The sequence below is a fragment of the Oreochromis niloticus genome, linkage group LG23, assembly GCF_001858045.2.
Source record: "Oreochromis niloticus isolate F11D_XX linkage group LG23, O_niloticus_UMD_NMBU, whole genome shotgun sequence".
NCBI classification, from domain to species: domain Eukaryota; kingdom Metazoa; phylum Chordata; class Actinopteri; order Cichliformes; family Cichlidae; genus Oreochromis; species Oreochromis niloticus.
Window position 1 is genome coordinate 28,577,301 of NC_031986.2, and position 21,714 is coordinate 28,599,014.

The 21,714-nt window shown below is 38.9% G+C and overlaps 1 protein-coding gene across 1 annotated transcript; it reads left to right on the forward strand.

The window, feature by feature from the left end:
* Positions 1 to 446: 446 nt before the first annotated feature.
* Positions 447 to 21,522, forward strand: LOC106098149 (NACHT, LRR and PYD domains-containing protein 3; the record flags this gene model as incomplete). The annotated part of the gene is made up of 11 exons (XM_025902888.1): positions 447 to 502; positions 587 to 685; positions 1,728 to 1,853; positions 5,418 to 5,493; positions 6,738 to 6,966; positions 7,130 to 8,924; positions 11,368 to 11,541; positions 11,786 to 11,959; positions 13,748 to 13,918; positions 19,895 to 19,941; positions 20,109 to 21,522. Coding segments are annotated over 11 exons (3,474 nt in total), but the record flags the coding sequence as incomplete, so codon positions are not given.
* Between the last annotated feature and the right edge of the window lie 192 nt (positions 21,523 to 21,714).

Sequence of the window (21,714 nt, forward strand, 5' to 3'; positions counted from 1 at the left end):
TATGGGTGGAGAGAGAGGGGTTATCATGTGCCATGCAGTGTAAATGCACACATTCATATTTTAAACAGACAAAAAAAAAAGACAGGTTGGGGCCACAAGAAAGTGTGAAGATGGTGGTAGGATGGCAGTCAAAACTTATCAAAAAAGATCAAAGCTTAGTACAAATCATTTTGACAGATTAAAGCCAACCTCATTCCATAAAATAATTAGGTCACAAATAATCACATTTTGATACTTAGTCTCTTATTTGCTCTTCTGACACTGAGATAAAGCAGAAAAGAAAAGCTGATATTTGGACAGCACACATGATGGAAAGGAGGATTTGAGTTGATGTGCACATGAATGATTTGTGTTTCCTCTGCAGGTGAAGGTAGAAAGTGTGTGTGAGCTGATGTGGATGTGAATTCAGCAGCATGGATCAGTGTGAGGACAGAGAGGAGGGAGTCCCTCCCTCTAAAACCACTCTGTGTGGGGACCATGAGAGCCAGACCAAAGCTCAGAGGTGAGATGATCATCTCTAACTGTCCATGATTCTTCTCCATGTCACAGCTCAGCACTCACATCACTGCTCCATCATTATACACAGGAAGAAACCTGGACCTCAACCCAGCTGTCTGTCCTTAAAGAGTGAACAGTCTAAAAAACGCTTGATTGAATTTAAGGAACAACCCTCTGCTGCAGAGAGGTGAGCTGACAGGAACGTTAACTTTTTGATAGCTAAAAATTTGAAGTCTGATTTAAATGAACTACTTGATGGTGTTTAATGGTTGCCAAAGTGCTTGCTCCTGGGGGGCCATATGATTGTTGGGGTTTCTTTATGTTATTTGACACTATATAAATAAAATTGAATGGTTCTGTAGGTTCATAAAGTATTACTAGTCTGTATATGAAGTATAATTAATTTGATGTTGCTGTAATTGCATAATGAGAGGGGCTAACTGGGGGGTATTTCCTATTTTCTTTTTCCTCCTTTAGCTGATGCTAAGTTCCCTAGTTCGTTTTTTTATTTTGCTGGAGATACTTACATTGATTTATATAAACATGTAAAAATAATGTAAATACAGTATGCAAGGCAAAACAGAGTTTGTATAATTGTACTGACCATTTCTAATGAGATTTCGTCTCATTAGAAATGGTCTATGTTGGAGTTTTTGCTATTAAGAACATGACTTTCAGATTCTGATAATTTCCTGTAGATTGTGTTTAAATCTCTTGTTTATTGGTTTGTTTTCAATTTTTCAGCTAATACCTCTTCAAGAATCACTTCGTTGGTGCATAAATGCTATTTTATGTCTGTCAAACTGTGTTATCTCTGACAGTTCCATAGATTCAACTAAAGAAATGGGAACAAATGTGTTCTTACACCAGATCATTATGTGTAAACAGAACCCATGCAAACATGGAACATGCAAACTCCACACAGAAACGCCGCAGCCAGAATAAGTCATAGCTCCAGTTTTAAGAAGCTTAACAAACAAAAACATTATTCTGAAAATAATCAGATTCAGGTTCAGAGTGAACTGACAATGACTGACAAAGCAGCCTGTACCCAAATAAAAACTGTGAAAGACCTTCAGAAAGCCTGGAGAAATATTGTTCAGGACCAGTTAAAACAAAATAAGACAAGATTGTCTGGTTCTTTGAAAGGAAAAAGACTTGAATTTTACACAGAGCTGTATGTTATTACTGTTAATATACTCATATCACTGCTCAATCATTATTCACAGGAAAAAACATGGAATTAAACGCAAACAGCATCCTGGATCTGAACCCAGCTTAGTGTCCTTTAAGAGTGACCAGTCTAAAAAACGCTTGATTGAATTTAAGGAGCAACAACCCTCTGCTGCGGAGAGGTAAGCTGATAGTAACATGAACTCTTTGATACCTGTCAATTTGGTGTCTGATTTAAATGAACTACTTGATGGTGTTTTATGGTCACCAAAGTGCTTGCTCATAAGGGGTCATATGATTGTAAAGATTTCTCTGCATTAATGTGGGGTCTTTATCTTACAATACAAAGTGCCTTGAGGTGACTGTTGTTATGCTTTGATGCTTTATAAATTAAACTGAATTGAATTTGATTTGTCAGTAGCTCGCATCTCTCTTTAGGAGATCAAGTAGTCAAAGTTCTTAAAGTGTTTCTGGTCAGTATATGAAGTATAATAATTTAACATTAAGCTAAAGCTTAATGTTAAGCCTGCTTAATCCATTCCCAAACCATGTTTAATGTGTATTTGTTCCTGGGTTATTTCCATACATCCTAACCAATTTCCTTCAATCTGAGGGTGACCATCTGGGACTTCTTCCAGACCTTGGCACAGGGCTGACACATGATGATAACTTGTACTTATTTACAATTGCAAAGAACTGAAAGATTTTGGAATCTGCAGTGTTTTGAAATGGTTCCAGGAGACCATCCCAGTATAAATCTATAGTTCTTCTTAGATCTTCACTGAGTTCTTTGGACATTCCTGTTGTGCAGAGTATTGGTGAATCTAATGAGTGCTTTAAAACAAATCCTTTTTATGCTGCCAAAGACAAACTATCACAAATGTTCAGTTGTACCTGGCTGCAACAATGTGTTGGCTGTTTTAAAATCAAGGATATACTGTTCAGTTTCATACCGGTCTGTTCGGCAGTAAGTGGTTCCTTCTTGTTTGGCTAGATGCACTCCTACAGGAAATCCAGCTGTTAGCTGTAATATTCAGGTTTGTAAAGCACTTTAAAAATGAGGCCTTGCATTCACTTTGCTTTTCCTCACTTCTGATCCAACCTAATATCATGACAAAGCATGTAATAGCCATGCACTGTGTCCATTTTATGCTTTGCCTCTCAAAACATGAAATATACAGGCACGTAGAAGTTGCAATAAATTGCAGTAACAGCAGAATGGGATATTTTATCTCAAGCCAACATGAAAATTATATGCGGGAAAGTTTTTAAACAGACAATATAACACATTTACATGTATATACATAATAGCCCACTAGCTTAATTGATTCTGATGATTAAGGACCATGCAATGTACTCAATATGTTTTTTGCTGACTACCAACTTCGTGGCTTTAAATATATTATCTCCCCATGCTTCTTCATGCATGTCTATTTCATGTTTTGGAGAGGCAAAGCCACAAATGGACATGTTTACAACATGTTTGATACTGGGTTTGATACAGTGATACTGAGTTGTCTAATATGAAGTATTAGACAGTCAGTGAGATGACATGAAGAAAAAAAGGTCTCCAAAAAGTGTAGCACCTTTCATTCTTCTTGTCTTTAATAGTAAGTGGCTAGCTGGACTCAGTCAGAAAAAGCCAGCTGTTAGCTGTAATGTTCGGGTTTGTAAAGCACTTTATAAATGAGGATAGTGTGGAGGAGAGCCTGTTTAAGTAAAGTAAGAGGTGTTTCACCGGAGTCAAAAACTTGTTTGTTTCCTCCTCTGGTCGGTTGTACCGAGCTGTGCTTTCAGCAGCAATCAGTATTCTCCCTTTTCCAAAGCACATCCAAACTACAAAACTAGGTTTCTTAGCAAAGCACGAATGGGAATCCCATCACTACTATGTCTCCAAAAAAGCCAAAACAATTCAGAGACTCAGAGAAATAGATGCCACACTTTTTGGAGACCTTACTTTTCTCCTGTCATCTCACTGACTGGACTCCATAATATTATTTCATAGTACTTCCAAATCTAAGTGAAGGAGATTTTAATGTGGAGATTTCTTTTTTCTTTTTGCTGCAGATGTGCTGATGATAGGATTTCCAATTGTCTTCAGTAACAACAGTTATGTTTTCGGTGTGATATGCATGTAGTAACATGTTATGTAGTAAACTGTTTCATTGTGCTTGGGAAAGGTGAGAATATTTTTTTGCATAAAGTAGTGCTGATCGCATCGTGCAAATGTCTGCTTTCTCAAGTGATTGCATGGCCCAGTACAACTGGCCTGGCAGTCTGATGACTCAAACAGGCTCCACTGAGTCCTCATTTATAAAGTGCTTTATAAATGAGTCAATTTAGCTAAACAACAGAGAAAGATTTACTCCTGAAGAGACAGACAGTGAAAGTGGAGAGTACATCCTAGATCTCTTAACATAAAACTCTTGGAAAAGACTGTTGCAGCCAGGAACAGGCCAAAATTGATCTCCTTAAACGTTCTTAAAAATTAAAATTTGAAAAAAATTCAAATAGATGTAACAATGTTACATCTATTTGAATTTTTTTTAAAGCTGTGCTCCATCATGTAAATGAGCTTTTGTATGTGCATTGTTTTACATCCTCTTTAATTACTAAGCTAATATACTTCAACAAAGTTACCTTGGCTCATTTTGCTCAGTGGTTTTTAATCCAGCAAGGCGGACAGATAAGAGGAGGGAAAGGCAGGATCTCCTGCTTTCTGATTGGTTGAGCTCTTCCCCTACTCCCTCCACGCCTCCTCCAACTCTCCTGTCTCACATCATAGCTACAAGTGTACATGTGTTAGTTTTGTAACACATTTGCAACAAGCAAAACATACAAATTAACAAACTTGTGATTAGAGTGGCTGTAATTGAGCAGTTGTATTAACTGACTTGAGAGATTGTAATCACAGAATTGTGGTTGTAAGAAGTACCAAAATAAAGTAAAATTTGACTTACTAGATTTTTCTATACATTCTTATTCTTAGTCTACAAGTTCTCACTCATCTAAAAGCTGTTACATTTTGCAACATGTGAATTTGAAGATTCCCAAATGGATTCTAACATCGTGTTCTTAGAGTGACAAAGATCATTATAAGGCTCTGGTGGCTCTGGAGAATTTGGCTGATAATTCATTCATTTTAATTGTCTCACAGAAACTGCTTCATTTGTTTTCAGTATGTGAGACATTTACACAGGAATGAGCCAATCAAATCATGCTTTAAAAATCAGCCAAATTATTTTAACATTCAAAACATCAGTAAAGGGACTGTAAAACGGGCATAATGTGTTCTTTCCTTCTGCTCCTAGTGAGCACCCTCAATGCACAGCTATGGATCAGTTGTTGATTCATCACATACTGTAGGCCACGTAGCAAAATATTGCTGCAGTCAAGTCTGTACATTAGTTTCTCAGAGAGAAAAGACTTAAGGTGATTACAAATCATATGTAATGACAGACAACAAATTAACCCTGGGCTTAAAATATGAGTCAAGGACCACTCCCAGGTTTGTCGCTTGATGACTTGGGTTCAAGATAGCTGAGCACTGTGATGATATTGCTCTTGTCTGAGCTGCTTTTTTTTTGTCCAGATTTTAATATCTGGACAAATATTAATATCATTTTAATAAAAATGCACACATTTTTATTTATAGTATGTTGTTAAAGGTATTTGGATAGACAACAAAAACCTGGCCAAATGTTTTGTCTGTATTATTTTTACTCTTCTTCATGATTCCTCCACAGAGTGGACCAGAGCTCAGAGGCTCCCAGCGGTCAGTCTGCCCAGCAGCAACAAATACATCTGGACTCCATATTTATGGTCTGTACACGTACAACAATTATTTTATATTTATTCTGTTCACAGTCATGTTCGTGCTGGGTATGGGGTTGTAGCTCAGGAGGGAATTGGTAGTCTCTCATGTAGAAGGTTGATGGTCAGATCTCCACCTCCTTCCATCTACATGTCATAGTGTGATACATGTAGTTATTTTTATACCCCTTTCCACCAGTGACAAGGAGGGAGTTCATGCAAGACATTTACCTAAATAAAACGTAACCTAAACAAGACGCAAAGATCACCAATAAATTGATGTTGGATTGCATGAAAGACCTTGGCCACCTTTTATGAGGCTATACTCAAACTCAGTTGAACTTAGATAAGCATTTAGCAAACCACAAAATAAGTTGAAAATTAATACTGACTAATATCTTAAACAAGCCCCTTTGAGCCAGTTTGTTACAAACTGGCCCAAAGTAGGTGACAAGGAGGGAGTTTACACAAAAAGTTTACATAAATATAAAATCATTTATTAACCATAACCTAACCAAGACAAAAAGGTCACCAATAATTTGATGTCAGGTGCAGTGGAAGACCTAGGTCAGCTTTTATAGGCCATTGCTTTCACGAGTGTGAGAAGGTCATAACAGAGAGGAGCTGTTATATAGAAATATGTCTCAATTCCTTTAAATAGGCAACGGTTTGAATTTCATGGAGGGACCTAGTTCTTACTGCAAACAGAGTGATTTAATAATGTTCAACCCTGTGTTTGAAACTGGGATCACGGTATCTTATTTCTTCTTATCTCAAAAAAGCATGCTTCTCCCAGACTGCAGGCTTACTTCTGGTTCTTAGAGCTTTTAAAAGTAGAATGGGAGGAAGAACCTTCAACTGCAAGGCCCATCTTGTGTAGAACCAGCTCCCAGTTTGGTTTCAGAAAACAGAGACACTCTCTGGTTTTAGGATTAGACATTTAGTGTTACTTTGTGATAATGTTTTGAGTTAGGGCTTGATCATGTGAGCCTGAACCATCCCATAGTTATTTTGCTATAGGCTCAGGTTGCTGGGGGAATTTCATGATGCACTGAGTACTTCTCGACTCCCTGTTTTTACTGCCCAGGTATACACTACTGTATGTCATTAAACGTTGTCTTGTCTCACCTGTAGATAGTGTATTGTTCTGTTTGTTGCTTCTGGGTGTGTCTTTTCCTTCTGCTCTCCTCTTTACCCAGCACCCTATAGAGATTAAGGGGTGATTAGATCATTAATGCAGTAATGTTTTCCAGATGCTGGACGACCACATCATTACTTTTGTGAAGAATGAATTGAAGAAGATCCACAAGGTTTTGCGTCAAGATTACCCAGAATGGGCAGAGAGACAAATGGAAGATGAGGAAGTATTAGCAGGTGAGGATGAAGAGCGGAGGAGAAGCAGCAGAGATGCAGTTTTGAAGATCACATTGGACTTCCTCAGGGGAATGAAGCAGGAGGAGCTGGCTGACCGACTGCAGAGCAGTAAGAGGATTTTTCTAAAGATTTAAGCTAGATGAAAAAAACATTTACTAATGTGTCAAGAGATCTACAAAAATGTATTCAAAAACCTGTTTGTTGTAGAAATAAGTGGTATCTCTAGTTTATTAATACTTACTTGATATTTTTTGCCCTTTTGTGCCTTTAGGAACTCCCACTGTAGTTTGTCAGAACCAAAAATCTGTTTTAAAAAAGAAGTTCCAGCGTGTGTTTGAGGGGATTGCTAAAGCAGGAAATCCAGCACTTCTGAATCAGATCTACACAGAGCTCTACATCACAGAGGGAGGGACTGCAGAGGTCAATGATGAACATGAGGTCAGACAGATTGAAACAACATCCAGGAAACCAGAGAGACCAGAAAAAACAATCAGACAAGAAGACATCTTTAAAGCCTCACCTGGAAGAGATGAACCAATCAGAACAGTGCTGACAAAGGGAGTGGCTGGCATTGGGAAAACAGTCTTAACACAGAAATACACCCTCGACTGGGCTGAAGACAAAGCCAACCAGGACATCCAGTTCATATTTCCATTCACTTTCAGAGAGCTGAATGTGCTGAAAGAGGAAAAGTTCAGCTTGGTGGAACTTGTTCATCACTTCTTTACTGAAACCAAAGAAGCAGGAATCCGTAGCTTTGAAAACTTCCAGGTTGTGTTCATCTTTGATGGTCTGGATGAGTGTCGACTTCCTCTGGACTTCAACAAAACTGAGAACCTGACTGATGTTACGGTGTCCACCTCAGTGGATGTGCTGCTGATAAATCTCATCAGGGGGAAACTGCTTCCCTCTGCTCACCTCTGGATAACCACACGACCTGCAGCAGCTAATCAGATCCCTGCAGAATGCATTGACAGGGTAACAGAGATTAGAGGGTTCCCTGATACACAGAAGGAGGAGTACTTCAGAAAGAGATTCAGAAGTTGGTGGAAGGCACACAATATCATCTCCCACATCAGGACATCACCTAGCCTCCGCATCATGTGCCACATCCCAGTCTTCTGCTGGATCACTGCTACAGTTCTGGAGCATGTGCTGAAAACCAGAAAGTGGAACACAATGCCCAAGACCCTGACTGAGATGTACATCCACTTCCTGGTGGTTCAGGCCAAAGTGAAGAAGGTCAAGTATGATGGAGGAGCTGAGACAGATCCACACTGGTGTCCAGAGAGCAGGAAGATGATTGAGTCACTGGGAAAACTGGCTTTTGATCAGCTGCAGAAAGGAAACCTGATCTTCTATGAATCAGACCTGAGAGAGTGTGGCATCGATATCACAGCAGCCTCAGTGTACTCAGGAGTGTTCACACAGATCTTTAAAGAGGAGAGAGGACTGTACCAGGACAAGGTGTTCTGCTTCATCCATCTGAGTGTTCAGGAGTTTCTGGCTGCTCTTCATGTCCACCTGACCTTCATCGACTCTGAAGTCAATCTGCTGGAAGAGCAACAGACAGCCTCCAGGAAATTTGAAACAAGAGAATCTAACGAGAAATACTTCTACCAGACTGCTGTGGACAAGGCCTTAAAGAGTCCAAACGGACACCTGGACTTGTTCCTCCGCTTCCTCGTGGGTCTTTCACTGCAGACCAATCAGAATCTACTACAAGGTCTGCTGACACACACAGGAAGTAGCTCACAGACCAACCAAGAAACAGTCCAGTACATTAAAGTGAAAATTAGTGAGAGTCTGTCTGCAGAGAAAAGCATCAATCTGTTCCACTGTCTGAATGAACTGAATGATCGTTCGCTAGTGGAGGAGATCCAACAGTTCCTGAGTTCAGGAAGTCTCTTGACAAATAATCTGTCTCCTGCTCAGTGGTCAGCTCTGGTCTTCATCTTATTGGCATCGGAAGAAGATCTGGATGTGTTTGACTTGAAGAAATTCTCAGCTTCAGAGGAGGCTCTTCTGAGACTGCTACCAGTGATCAAAGCCTCCAACAAAGCTCTGTACGTAAATATGTGCTCACTTCTCTAATTTTAAAATGCTGATTATAGTTAACAAAATAGCAAATGCTCAATTGAAAGAAAAAACCCACAATATTTTAATAGGTTCTAGCCTCTAATAGAAACTCTTATAGAAACTCTAAAGCTATTGAATGTAATTTTCATCAGCATTCAGCATCCACGGTTAAGTATAATATACTTTCAATATATCACAGCATTAGAAAGTGTCAGAGTTTCTAAAACATTTGTAGGTGTAACACTTATCAGATGGAAGAAAAATGTCAGAATCAATATAAATTCTTGGCTGTTAAGAATTTCAGTGCTCGTCCCCTATGGCAGAACACTGGTTTACTAGTCTCAGTGGTCTGTGCTCTCCATTTCTAATTCATATTTTTTAGTCAGCAGACTTTAACTACATCATCTTCTTTTGTCAGTAATCATAGCTGAGATTTTACCTCACCTTCAGCACAGAAACTGTAGCAGAGCAGTATAAATCAAGTCCTACCGGACAAGAGCTCCTTTACAATTACATTTTCTCATACCTTTGCTTCCAGAGCACAAAAAATTTCATTTGAAGTCGGCATTTCAGTTCATTTCCATGTAAACTTTTTAACAGGGATACTGTTTTGTACTGCACTGTCTGAAAGACAAAATCCAGCATTATGTTCCACCGGTAAAAGCGTATAATAAGAAACATGCCCTCCTGTAATCTTTGTGCAGCATGTGATAAAGGTCATTTTAAAATGAAACACAGACGTAAAATGCTATATATTTTTCTGATATAACTTTTTTAGTTATCCATAAATTTTAGTCAAACACCTAGATATTTCCTTTTTGTCTGTTCCAACAAGTAAAATAATTTCTTGTGTGAACTCCATCCTTGTCACTGGTGGACAGGGATATAAGAATAACTACATGTATCACACTATGGCATGTAGACAGAAAGAAGTGGAGATCTGACCATCAACCTTCTACATGAGAGACAACCAGTTCCCTCCTGAGCTACAACCCCCATTCCCAGCATGAACATGACTGTGAACAGAATAAATATAAAACTAGTTGTTGTATGTGTACAGACCAAAAATAGTCCAGATGTGTTTGTTGCTGCTGGGCAGACTGACCGCTGGGAGCCTCTGAGATCTCCTGGTCCACTCTGTGGAGGAATCATGAAGAAGAGTAAAAATAATACAGACAAAACACTTGGCCAGGTTTTTGTTGTCTATCCAAATACCTTTAACAACATACTATAAATAAAAATGTGTGCACAGCTAAACAATGTGTGCACAGTGCAAGTTTATATATTAAAATCTGGACAAAAATAAAAAAAAAAAGCAGCTCAGACAAGAGAGATATCATCACAGTGCTCAGTTATGTTGAACCCAAGTCATCAAGCGACAAACCTGAGAGTGGTCCTTGACTCATATTTTAAGCACAGGGTTAATTTGTTGTCTGCCATTACATATGATTTGTAATCACCTTAAATCTTTTCTCTCTGAGAAACTAATGTACAGACTTGACTGCAGCAATGTTTTGCTATGTGGCCTACAGTATGTGATGAATCAACAAATGATCCATAACTGTGCATTCAGAGTGCTAACTAGGAGCAGAAGGAAAGAACACATTATGTTTCTCCAAAAGTTGAATCTGTTCATCTGGACATAGCGTTTTCAGTGGGAGAAACATTTTGTCACTCATCCAAGTGACTTCTTCGGTCTCAGCTGACTACAGATTACCCCAATCTTATAAACAGTACATTTGCATAATGACTGAAACCAGCCCACTGAAGGAACAATGGGCTGGGAAATTTACTTACCTGGATGACTGAACGTGCATCAACACATTATGGTTCTTTTACAGTCCCTGTACTGGTGTTTTGAATGTTAAAATAATTTTGATGATTTTTAAAGCATGATTTGATTAGGCTCATTCTGGTTATTTTTCAGTAGAACCAACCACAAAGAAAACTAACAAAACCTAGATCAAAACTGGGAAATCTAAACACAAAACACTATATGAAACAAAAAACTTAAAAACATGGAAAAAGAAACCTGAAACCTGGAAACAACAGGAAGAGAAGCAGACAAACTGAAAATAGACAGAGGAAAACAGAAGGTTAAATACACAAAAGGTCAATGAGGGAATGGGAACCAGGAGGGAAATACAGCTGGGACTAATCACACACACACACACACGATAATGGGATGAAGCGAAGCAGAATAGACTAACACAGGACACAGTAAAACAGGAAATAAACAAACAGAAAAAATGATGACTAGATGTAACACAAGGAACACAGGGGAGGCACAGTAACAAAACCTAAAGGCTAGAAACTATCAAATATATAACCAGAAATGAACTAAATCAAAGGATATTAATAATCAAAAACATAAATACTGGGTCATTAGACCCAGGACCATGACAAATAGAACTTTATTTTCTTTCCTAGACTAAGTGTCTGTAACCTTTCGGAGAGAAGCTGTCAAGCTCTGTCATCAGTTCTCACATCCCAGGCCTCTAGTTTGAAAGAGTTGGACCTAAGTAACAACAACCTGGGGGATTCAGGAGTGATTCTTCTGTCTGCCGCACTGACGAGTCCACATTGTGAACTGGATACTCTCAGGTCAGATCAAACAATATTGTTTTTCTCTTAAGTGACAGAATAAATTAGTTTAAAATTTTAAGAATAAAAGTCAACTTTTTCCATATGTTACTGTATAATAATGTTTTTCAGTATTTGAGAGTCACATTAAACATTAAGGATTTATTCAAGGCTAAGTATTGCTAAATCTAGTATATCTAGTAATTCCATAATGACAAATTAATATCAGTATTGTTATTGTCTGTGTTTGTTTATAATTTTTCAGACTGAGTGTCTGTAACCTCTCAGAGAAGAGCTGTGAAGCTTTATCCTCAGTTCTTGGCTCACAGTCCTCTAGTTTGAAAGAGCTGGACCTGAGTGACAACGATCTAAAGGATTCAGGAGTGAAGCATTTGTCTGTTTGCGTGAAGAGTTCCTATTGTAAACTGGAAACACTCAGGTCAGGATTAAGACTTTTCACTGACTGCCTTTAAAATGTGTAATTATACTATTGCAGAAACACCTAGTCCCAACATTTACCCTTTATTTACATTTGTCCCAAAAAATTATCATAATAAGATTCATAATTTATATATAAAATTTATTGTATATGTTTTATGTTATATATATATATTTTTTTAAACACACGGGTCAGTTTAGAGTTTTACAATTTGAACAATAACAATTTTCAAGAAAATGCCCCAAACACAAGTTTAATATAATTTAATGTATTTAATTAGGTACAGTATCATGTTATGGTACGGTATCTCTTCCTATTATCTCTGTAGTCCATTTCATTAAAACCCTTGGAAAACATCTTATTTCATTATGTAATCTGCAGCTCTCTTTTGGATCACCTGTTGATAGGGTTCATTCATTTGTTTTTAGGGAATTGCTAGCTTAGCTTAGCTCATAGCCAACTAGCTAGCAAACTGGCATGGACTTCACCTATCTCTCCTGAACTTTCTTGCTCAGTATGTCAGATGTTTAGTTATACCTCACCCTCCTTTAGTAATAATCGTAGTTATAATAAATGTAGCCCATATGCAACTATAGAGCTATGTGCAAGGAGAAGGATTTTTAATTCAATTCTAGATTTTTCTAGAGCATGTGCACCAAAATAAACTATTTCCAACAGTGCAATTTAAGTTCTAAGTGTCCCATTACCTACTCAGAAAGTCATAAAGTCAAAAAAATCTGCTTCCCACTTCTGGTTCTCGGAGGTAATGGTAGACATGTGGTAGTTCTTGCTGACAACATGATGACTTGTATTCCAACGTAGGAAGTGCTATGAACAGCTATGATCAGATTGGCAAAGTATGTTGCTGGATTATAATGTTTTGTTGTTTTGTGCGCTTTTTTATGCAATTTTTGCAAAGTCATTAGTGGAAGGAAACTGCAGCATAGAACAGGCTGAATGCATGATGCATGCAAGTATGAATCCTCCAGTTTCATAATCAGAAAAAAAAATATTGCTGTACTTTATTTGGTAGCAATTCTTCTGGGATTTAAAAATAATTACGTAAATGGGATAGCGGACACTCCTGTGGGTTTAGAAGGGAGAAAGCCCACACTGACTTTTGGATTCCAGTCAAAAACCTACAATTTCAAGAGAAAGTGCAGCTAAACATGTCACTCTTGGTCCATTGGGGAGGGGAGCAGAGAAAACTATAGAGTCCGACATTGTTTTGGGAAACATACAGACTGATTCAAAATTAATTTTAGTCATCTCCAATCTACATAACCGGGTGTCTTTACTGATGATATGAATTATAATTTTACCAAATCTAAATTTATCCTTAGCCGGTAGTTTCTTGTTTCCTTCAATGTTGCCTGCTTTGACCATGAAAGACAATTGACGATGGATGCTGGTGTGTCTACTTGAAGATGTTTAAAAACATAATCACCAGTAACCAGAGTTTGTTCCATGACAGTTGTTGTTGAGTAGGGAGAATGTTCTTTTCCTTCAGCTATCTTGGATGGCCCTGCTTTAAGCAGTTTCCATTGGAAGTATCTTTTTGGGATAAAGTAATTGTTCGTAGGACATCATCTGATTTCTGGGGTATTCGAAGAGGTCTTGTGTTGCTGGAGGTCCTATTGTCTGTTTGAAATAATCTCTTTATAAATAAAAGGGAAATTGAATTTAATAGATGAAAAGTATAGATGTAATTGTATCTGAAATAAGAAAAAAAAAAAAAGAAAGAAAAACCTCCAGTAACTTATGAATTGTTGTTTTATGTGTCTGCAGTCTGTCAGGCTGTCTGATCACAGAGGAAGGCTGTACTTCTCTGGCCTCAGCCTTGAGTTCCAACTCTCATATAAGAGAGTTGGACCTCAGCTACAACCATCCAGGAGACTCGGGAATAAAGCTGCTTTCGGCTGGAGTGAAGGATACAGGCCGGAAATTGGACACTCTCAGGTATGGAGAAAATGTCTAATAGAAAAATGTATTAAAAACGGACCAAATCACCAAATCAAAATAGATGTGTCATTAACAGACTAAAAGCACTAAATAATCTGCATATTAAAAATTTGCTATAAATTAGATGTGAAAAGATATCTTTAGTACTGTTACATCTGGGATAATAAAATCCAGCTCTAGCTGGGTTGTAAAACATTTAAAGTAAAGTTCTAGAGTAAGGATTTTCTAATTTTGTTAAACACCTCAGAACAAAAATAATTTATTTTATAAAACTAAAAACAGAATTTTTATTTTTTGCAAATCTCATAATCCCACATTTTATTCACAGTGGAACATAGAAAACAGAGGTGAGAAGTAACAAAGAACATGTTACGGTTCTGGGTCCGTTGGACCCAGTATTTTGAGTTTATTATGTTTTGGTTTACTTTTTGCATCATGGATTATTCTTTATGTTTCTCTGGTACTGTGTTTCAGTTATCTTGGTGTTTTGGTGATGGTGATGATGATTATTGTTATTAGAGTTTGAGGGGTCTGACTCAACTTCTCCCTCTTCGGCTACTTCCTCTTCATCGCCGTCCTCCTCTTCATCACTCCAGGAGACCTCGTCCTCTATTTTGTCCTTTGACCTGCCCTTAAGTATTGTCCGCCTCACCATTTCCAATGTGCTGAACACTTTCAGCAGTGCCTCAGGCTCCTCATACATACAACCATGCACTTCTCCTTCCCAGCGTTGCCCGTCTGGCGTTTTTTCTGCTCCACCCGATCTCCTCATCTGGGCCTGTCCTTCCTTCTGCGGACCTGGCGATCCCTTGTGCTTGGGCCGGGCTCCCAGCTCCGTCGTGGGCCGCCCATCCTCTCTGGTGGGCGTCCCCTCCACCTGTCTGTCCTGTCTGGGCTGTTCTATCAGGCGTTCCTCGGTCGGCGTCAGCTCATCACTCATGAGCCCCCTTTGTGGCGAGGTTGGGCCTTCATCTGCAGCTGAGGCCTCCAGTCTCCCACCTTCACTAAAGAGCTGACGCACCCCTGCTCTTACTTCTTCCTCCTGACTCCCTATGTGCCCACTAGTGTAATCAACATTCACCACTCCCCCCAGGACTGTTCCTCTTTGTCCTTCGGGCCCACGAACCTGTCCTCCATCCAGGGTCATCACCGGCATGACATAGGGTGGAGGTGGAGCACTTGGCGTTAAAGTGGCCCATGGGTATATTTTGGGTGTGGAGAGTCTAGCAGTTTCCTCTGTTTTTGTGGTCAAGTTCCTCATTTGATCCTCCAACTTCTTATTTTCCTCTTTCAGTTGTTTTACTGAGGCCATTATACTCACCATGTCCCCTGCTCTGGCCGTGTCATCCTCCTTCATCCAAGATTTTGCAGCATTCCACAAAAACAGCCACTTAGAGCACTTGTCATGCACTTCTCTGAGATCTTTCATTGCTGCTTTGGTCTTTCTATTCACTGAGTGACCCGCAGACTCCTCTTCCAGTTGCTTCAGTTGTCCTTCACATCTTTCTCCTTCAGTTTGGAACACCAAGCTCAGAGCTATTTCATCACTCAGTTTCTTTTGTTGAGATGTGATGAGCTTACTTACCTCAAGCTCCATAACCTGACATTCTCTTTCGGCCGCTTTTAATGCTGGGGCATGAACTCATGTTTTGTGTGAGTTCAGGTTCCATGTGTCATTCTGTCTGTCTCTCAGTGTCAGGTCTGCGTCTTGGTGTAGTGTGCTTGTTTCCTGTTTTATTGTGAAAGTCTGCGTCTCATGTGAGTGTGTTCAGTTTTACCTCTTGTCTCGTCTCATTAATTACTCCCAGCTGTGTCCACCACCTGTGTGCAATCTCCTTGTGTTTCTCTGTGTATTTAAGTCACGTCTTTAGTCATTGTAGTTGCTGGTCTGTCTGTGTATCCACCATGTCTCATCCGTGTGTTTCCCTGCTGCCAACCGTCATCTGTTTTCTGCTCGCTGTTATTCGTGTTCAGGTTTGTGTTCTTGTTCAGGCTCAGTATTTAGTTAACCCAGTATAGTTTAGTTCTCCGTTTGCTGTTTTGTCCATTTCTTTTGTGTTTAATAAACCACCCTCTCACCTGTACAAGTGCCTGCGTTTGGATCCTCCTTTATTTTCCACACGGCTCCCCTCACTCGCCGTGACAGAACAAATACTTTGTTGTACTTAAGTAGAATTTTTCAGGTATCTGTACTTTACTTCGACTTTTTTACTTTTACTCCCTACATTTTTAAGCAAATATTGTACTTTCTACTCACATTTTTAAGACTGACTTATTACTTTTGGTTTAACTTTTTTTTTTTTTTTTTGTGGAATTATTATTTCATCATTGCAAGACTCCAAACATCAAATGGGTTTGAGCCTAAATAGAAACACATCAAAGGCAATCCTGTCCTATTAATCACCAGCAGATGTCACATGTGGCAAAGTCTGGGGTTAAAGTGGGTGGGTGGTTTTTTTGTTTGTTGGTTTTTTGGCACACACCAGAATTGTATCGAGGTGCATAAACAATCTGAAACTCATCTCCAAAGTGACATCTGCTGGCCAATTTGGCTATCACCACATCTTGATAATGCTTTTCTTTGAAACAATGACGCAGACAAGCCCTGCACGATTCCAAATAAAACTACTTATTATACCAGACTGTTTGTAATAGGGATCAGCACATCTTTTAGAGAACTCTCTTTTCAAACAAGAAAAAGTATTGAGACTGTACTGTAATAACTACACAGGTTTATTGCTCTTTTGGGGCTTAGTCAACTTTGTTTTTTTTCTCACAGCCATCAAAGTTTGGGTGCGTTTGGTTGTTTTTTGGAGGCTCCTGTAATCAGGTTTGTTCTATGCACTGTTCAGCAATGCTAGAAGCTGGTATAGCATTAGCTTTGATTTTTAATCAGTTTAAAAATATATATTCAAATGGAAAAAAAAGACTAAAGGTGTTTTCCTTGTTTATAAAAAAAAAGGTAACATTTATTATATTTATATGGACTAAATCTGACCAATCGTAACAGTCAGTTTCACATACTTTGACCTTTACACCTTATAATCATCATCTGAACCATAAGGAAACTTTCCTGAACTTTAAACTGCTGTAAATGTTTTATCTTTCAACATGTTGTTTTACTGAGTCTGGAGTTTTGGTTATCGGGAACTTTCAGATATTTTAATAAGTTTGAAACAAGAGAGTGAATGGAGCTCACAGAGCAGTATCTCTCTTTCTCATCTATATGGCAGTAATCATTCGAATAACATATTTATATATTAATGCAATATTTTTTTGATTACAGTTTCGAGTCCAGTTTTAAGTGGTTGCATAGTCTATGTTGGTCTTCACAATATACAGCAAAAAAGAGTGTGTATTGTTTTCTTTTACACATGTGCATGTAATTAGCTCAGTGGTGTTTGATAAACTGGAAATGCGCAGTGGCTGTGGTTTCATGGTCAGATTAAAGTCATATTAAGCGTGACATCAGAATCAGAATACTTTATTAATCCCGAAGGAAATTAGGGTTATAGCAGGCAGCAGGCTAATGGCGCATGCGCACTTACAAAGGAACCTTCTGACCAAACTTACACAAACAACACATGTCAGAGAAGTAGGCTGATAGGAAAAGAACAACGAAAATACATAACATGAGGTGAGAGGAGGAGAAAAAAAAACACTCAGACTGAGCTCCTAATGGGAGAACAGTTTGAGAACAGAAAAAAACACCTCAGCACAAAAAGCACATGACTATCAATACACCATAGAAACACAAGACAAGCAACAGGGGCGGGTAAAAGGGTAAGAGAGAGCCGTTGTAGACAGCGCATCCGGTCCTGCAGCATGTCTGCGCTGGTCCAGTCGACCGCCATCTTCCCCGGGAGGGGACAAGCATTGAAGGCGTTTGGAAAGGGAGGGGGGATGAGTGTGTATCAGTGTATGTGTGTGTGTGTGTGTGTGTGTGTGTGTGTGTGTGTGTTCAGAGTTCAGCTGAGACAGTGTCCTTCGCCCTGCCAGGCTAAGTAAACAGTCTTCCAGCCAACCCAGGTGGCCTTGCGTAGGATAGGAAGAACAATCTAAGCACAGTCTGTTATCAGGGTGTTGTTGTTCAGCTCCAGCCTTGAAATCACAGCTGGTGCCGAAGTGGTATCCGCATGAAGTGATGGTGGTTTTTACTTTAGTGCGAACAACTCATGTGAATTTCAAAGCTGTTCTAACAGTCCGACACTGGTCTCTCAATCTCCTGTTGGAGAGCCGTGAGCTTCTCCATGATGTTATCAAACTTACGCTCCGTGATGTTGTCCTTCTTGTGCTCAAAGAGCAGATTCTGAGAACTCACGACCGCAGTGAGCTTCTCCAAGATATAATCAGTTTTCACTCAGAGGTCTTATTCTGAGTGCTTCTCCAAGATGTAATCCAATTTTCGCTCAGAGGTCTTATTCTGAGTGTTAACGGCAGCCGTAAGCTTCTCCAAGATCTTATCTGTGCTGCGCTCAATGAGCCCATTTTGAGAACTCACCACTTGTCCCATCGATTCGATCCCAGGGGGCAGCCTTGCGGGGTTTTGAACAGCCGATTCCGCTTTCTTTAATCTTCGATAAGCCAGGGCCAAGCCAGCTCCGATCAGCAAGAACCCTGTTATCATGGTTCCGAATAGGTAGATACCTTCAACACTCAGGCTCACCCGAGAAAAGGGTGTCAATTGTATTCAGGGACCAGTTGATCAAATCCATAATTCCTCTTTAGGTTTTAGAGAACAGACTGTGAGAGAGTGTTCCAGGGAAAAGTAATACAAAAATACATGAGACTAGACAAGGACACAAGAGGCTAAGCAGGGAAGATAAGGGGGAGAGGAGAGGAGAACAAGTGCGACCGCCTTTGCCAAGAGCCAAAGTGACAGAGCTCTATGTTACTGTTAAGTTATAATAGTTAGATTCATTCACTGAATTCCACCTTTATACCACCTTTAAACCATCTAGAAAAAAGACAGCATAAACTGGCATTCACTGTTGATTTTCACCTATTTCCCTTGCACATAGAGATTTCTCCAGATTCACAATCATTTTATGGTACTATGTATAGTAAATGATAAGACATTCAAAGTCTTCATAAATGAATATTGACCAATATTCTGAAACAGTTCCACAGTTTTTAGAAAGTTTTTTCCACCTTTTTATTGTGGTACCACTTACTTTTTGAGGTAATTTTGATTCTTAACCCAGCTTTTTTGAGGTGTGTTGCTATCAAAGTGAAAATGAGCTAAATTTGTTTTTCCTAAATTGGGGCACTTTTTTAGACTATAAATTTGATATGTTTTCTATGTTCCATTGTGATTAAAATATAGATCTATAAAAGTTATTAATTATTACATCGCTTTATTTCTATTTTAAAAAACTTTAAAGCTTTTTGGACAATCCAGTGTTTACTGCCAACTTACCATATAATTTCACACTGGCCTTTTATAAGCACACATCTACCCCACCTGAATGTCTACATTTTTGATCGGTAACTTTTTTTTTTTTTTTTTTTTTTAGAGGAACCCGATAAACATGTTTATTCTTAACGCCATTTCCATTGTAAATCTCAGTTAAAATAAGGGGGGGTAGTAACGTGCAGATTGGAGTTAAGTCGTAACATCATCAAGTATTTTTTCTTCCTCATTTTGTGTTGTCCAGTCAGGGGAAAGGATCATGATGATGACACAATATTTTCCCAATTTAAAAGGTTCTTATATGAATGCACCAATTATTACAATGGTGGACCCATGATTTGACTTTATGGATTTATCCAACAGCTGCTTCAAAGGACTGACAGATTCAGGATCAGTCCAAATCATCAGCACTTTGATCCACATATGGATTGAAGTGTATTTGAGAAAATGTTGGACTGTCCCTTTATCAGTGTCTAACAGTATGTGTATGAGAGCGATGTAATGTCCATGTGTGCATGCTGAAAGAGACTGTGCTGGTCTGACCCCCCTCCTCCTTTCAGGGTGGAGCCTGCTGGAGTCCGATGGTTGACACCAGGTCTGAGGAAGTGTAAGTGTGTTTTTAATGTGATTCATGAAAATACACATTCAACCATCTTCACATTGTCAAATCACTCATTCACATCTCTCATGTCAAGTGTCATCATTCAAGTGTCAATCAATGAACAGGTGATGGATCAATAACTGCAGCTGGATTGTGTTTTTTCTCTCCATCAGATTCCTGTAAACTCATAATCGACACAAACACAGTAAACAGAAAACTCCAACTGTCTGACAACAACAGGAAGGTGACACATGTGGAGGAGGTTCAGTCATATCCTGATCATCCAGACAGATTTGATGTTTGGTTTCAGCTGCTGTGTAGAGATGATCTGACTGGTCGCTGTTACTGGGAGGTCGAGTGGAGTGGAGAGGTTTGGATAACAGTGAGTTACAGACAAATCAGCAGGAAAGGAGGCAGTTATGACTCTGCATTTGGACACAACACTCAGTCCTGGAGTCTGCAGTGCACTAGCAATGGTCCTCATTTTGCCTGGCACAATGACAAAACAATATCCTCCTACTCAACCTCCTCTGTCTCTAACAGAGTAGCAGTGTATGTGGACTGTCCTGCTGGCACTCTGTCATTTTACAGAGTCTCCTCTGACACTCTGATCCATCTCCACACCTTCAACACCACATTCACTGACCGTCTCTATCCTGGATTTGGAATCTGTGCTGCTTCCTCAGTCTCCCTGTGTTGATTTTAGCATTGAGGTTTTGCAGAGACATAACATTAACCCAAAGATCTAAGGAACAGGTCAATAAGGCCCCAATCACAAGGCTTAGAAATTGGTTTGTGACCATCTGGCAGCTACCAATCAAGAACAAATTACTATTTGAGTTAGGAGTAGTTTCTGGAAGTTGACAGTTGCTGGGAAAATTATTGCTTGTGCCCCAGTCACACAAGCTTAGAGACCAGTCTTTGATCCCCCTTTGTAACCACCTGTCAGTAGGCAAAAACGTGTATTGCCTAACCGGTTGCTTTAATAACACATTGCTGTGGTTGTGGTTTTGAATGTGTCAGGTGTGGTGAATCTGGACACAGTTATTTTCTGTTATACTTAGGGTAGTAATGTGGGAACTTCAACATTTTGTGCTATTTGGATTAGACTGCCTACTGACATTTTTGTTTTTGTGGTGCATCCTGTCATATTTGTGCATTCCAACATGAAAGTTGAATGAAAATGGCATTTTAATCATTTTTGTGACTAAAACTTTTTGTTAAAAAGTATTCTATGTAACAGGAGTGCTCTGCTTTTTAAAAAAATTCTTTTTAAATCATATTTTTAATTAGCTGATATTTTGACCATTTTTGATGTGTTTGACCCAAATTTCAGATTCAGATTCATCTTGATTGTAAAAAAAACCAGGTTTTTTTTTATATATATATTAATGTTCAAACCTTGCTTCATATTTCAATGTGTGAAAAAAGGGCCTTATTGTGGCTAGTCGACCATTTGAAAAATATATATAAATCTTTAAAGAAATCTTCAAAAGTATTTGATATATGTAGCTAAAAATGTAAGCAATGATTGTAAATGTTAAAATCCTGCAGAATAAAATTTGTATACAAATCAGATAGCTGAGAGGATATGTTGTAAAAATTGACTGATTTCAGACGAAGTTACACTAAAAGATTCTACAACAGGACACCTAAACTGCTGACATGTCAAATCTGCATATAGACTAAGCCTTTAAATTCTGTTTGTACATTTAATCGTTACTCCCAGTCACCGCTGTGGCTGTAGCTAAGAGAAGAAGAGATAAAACCTGCACTTTA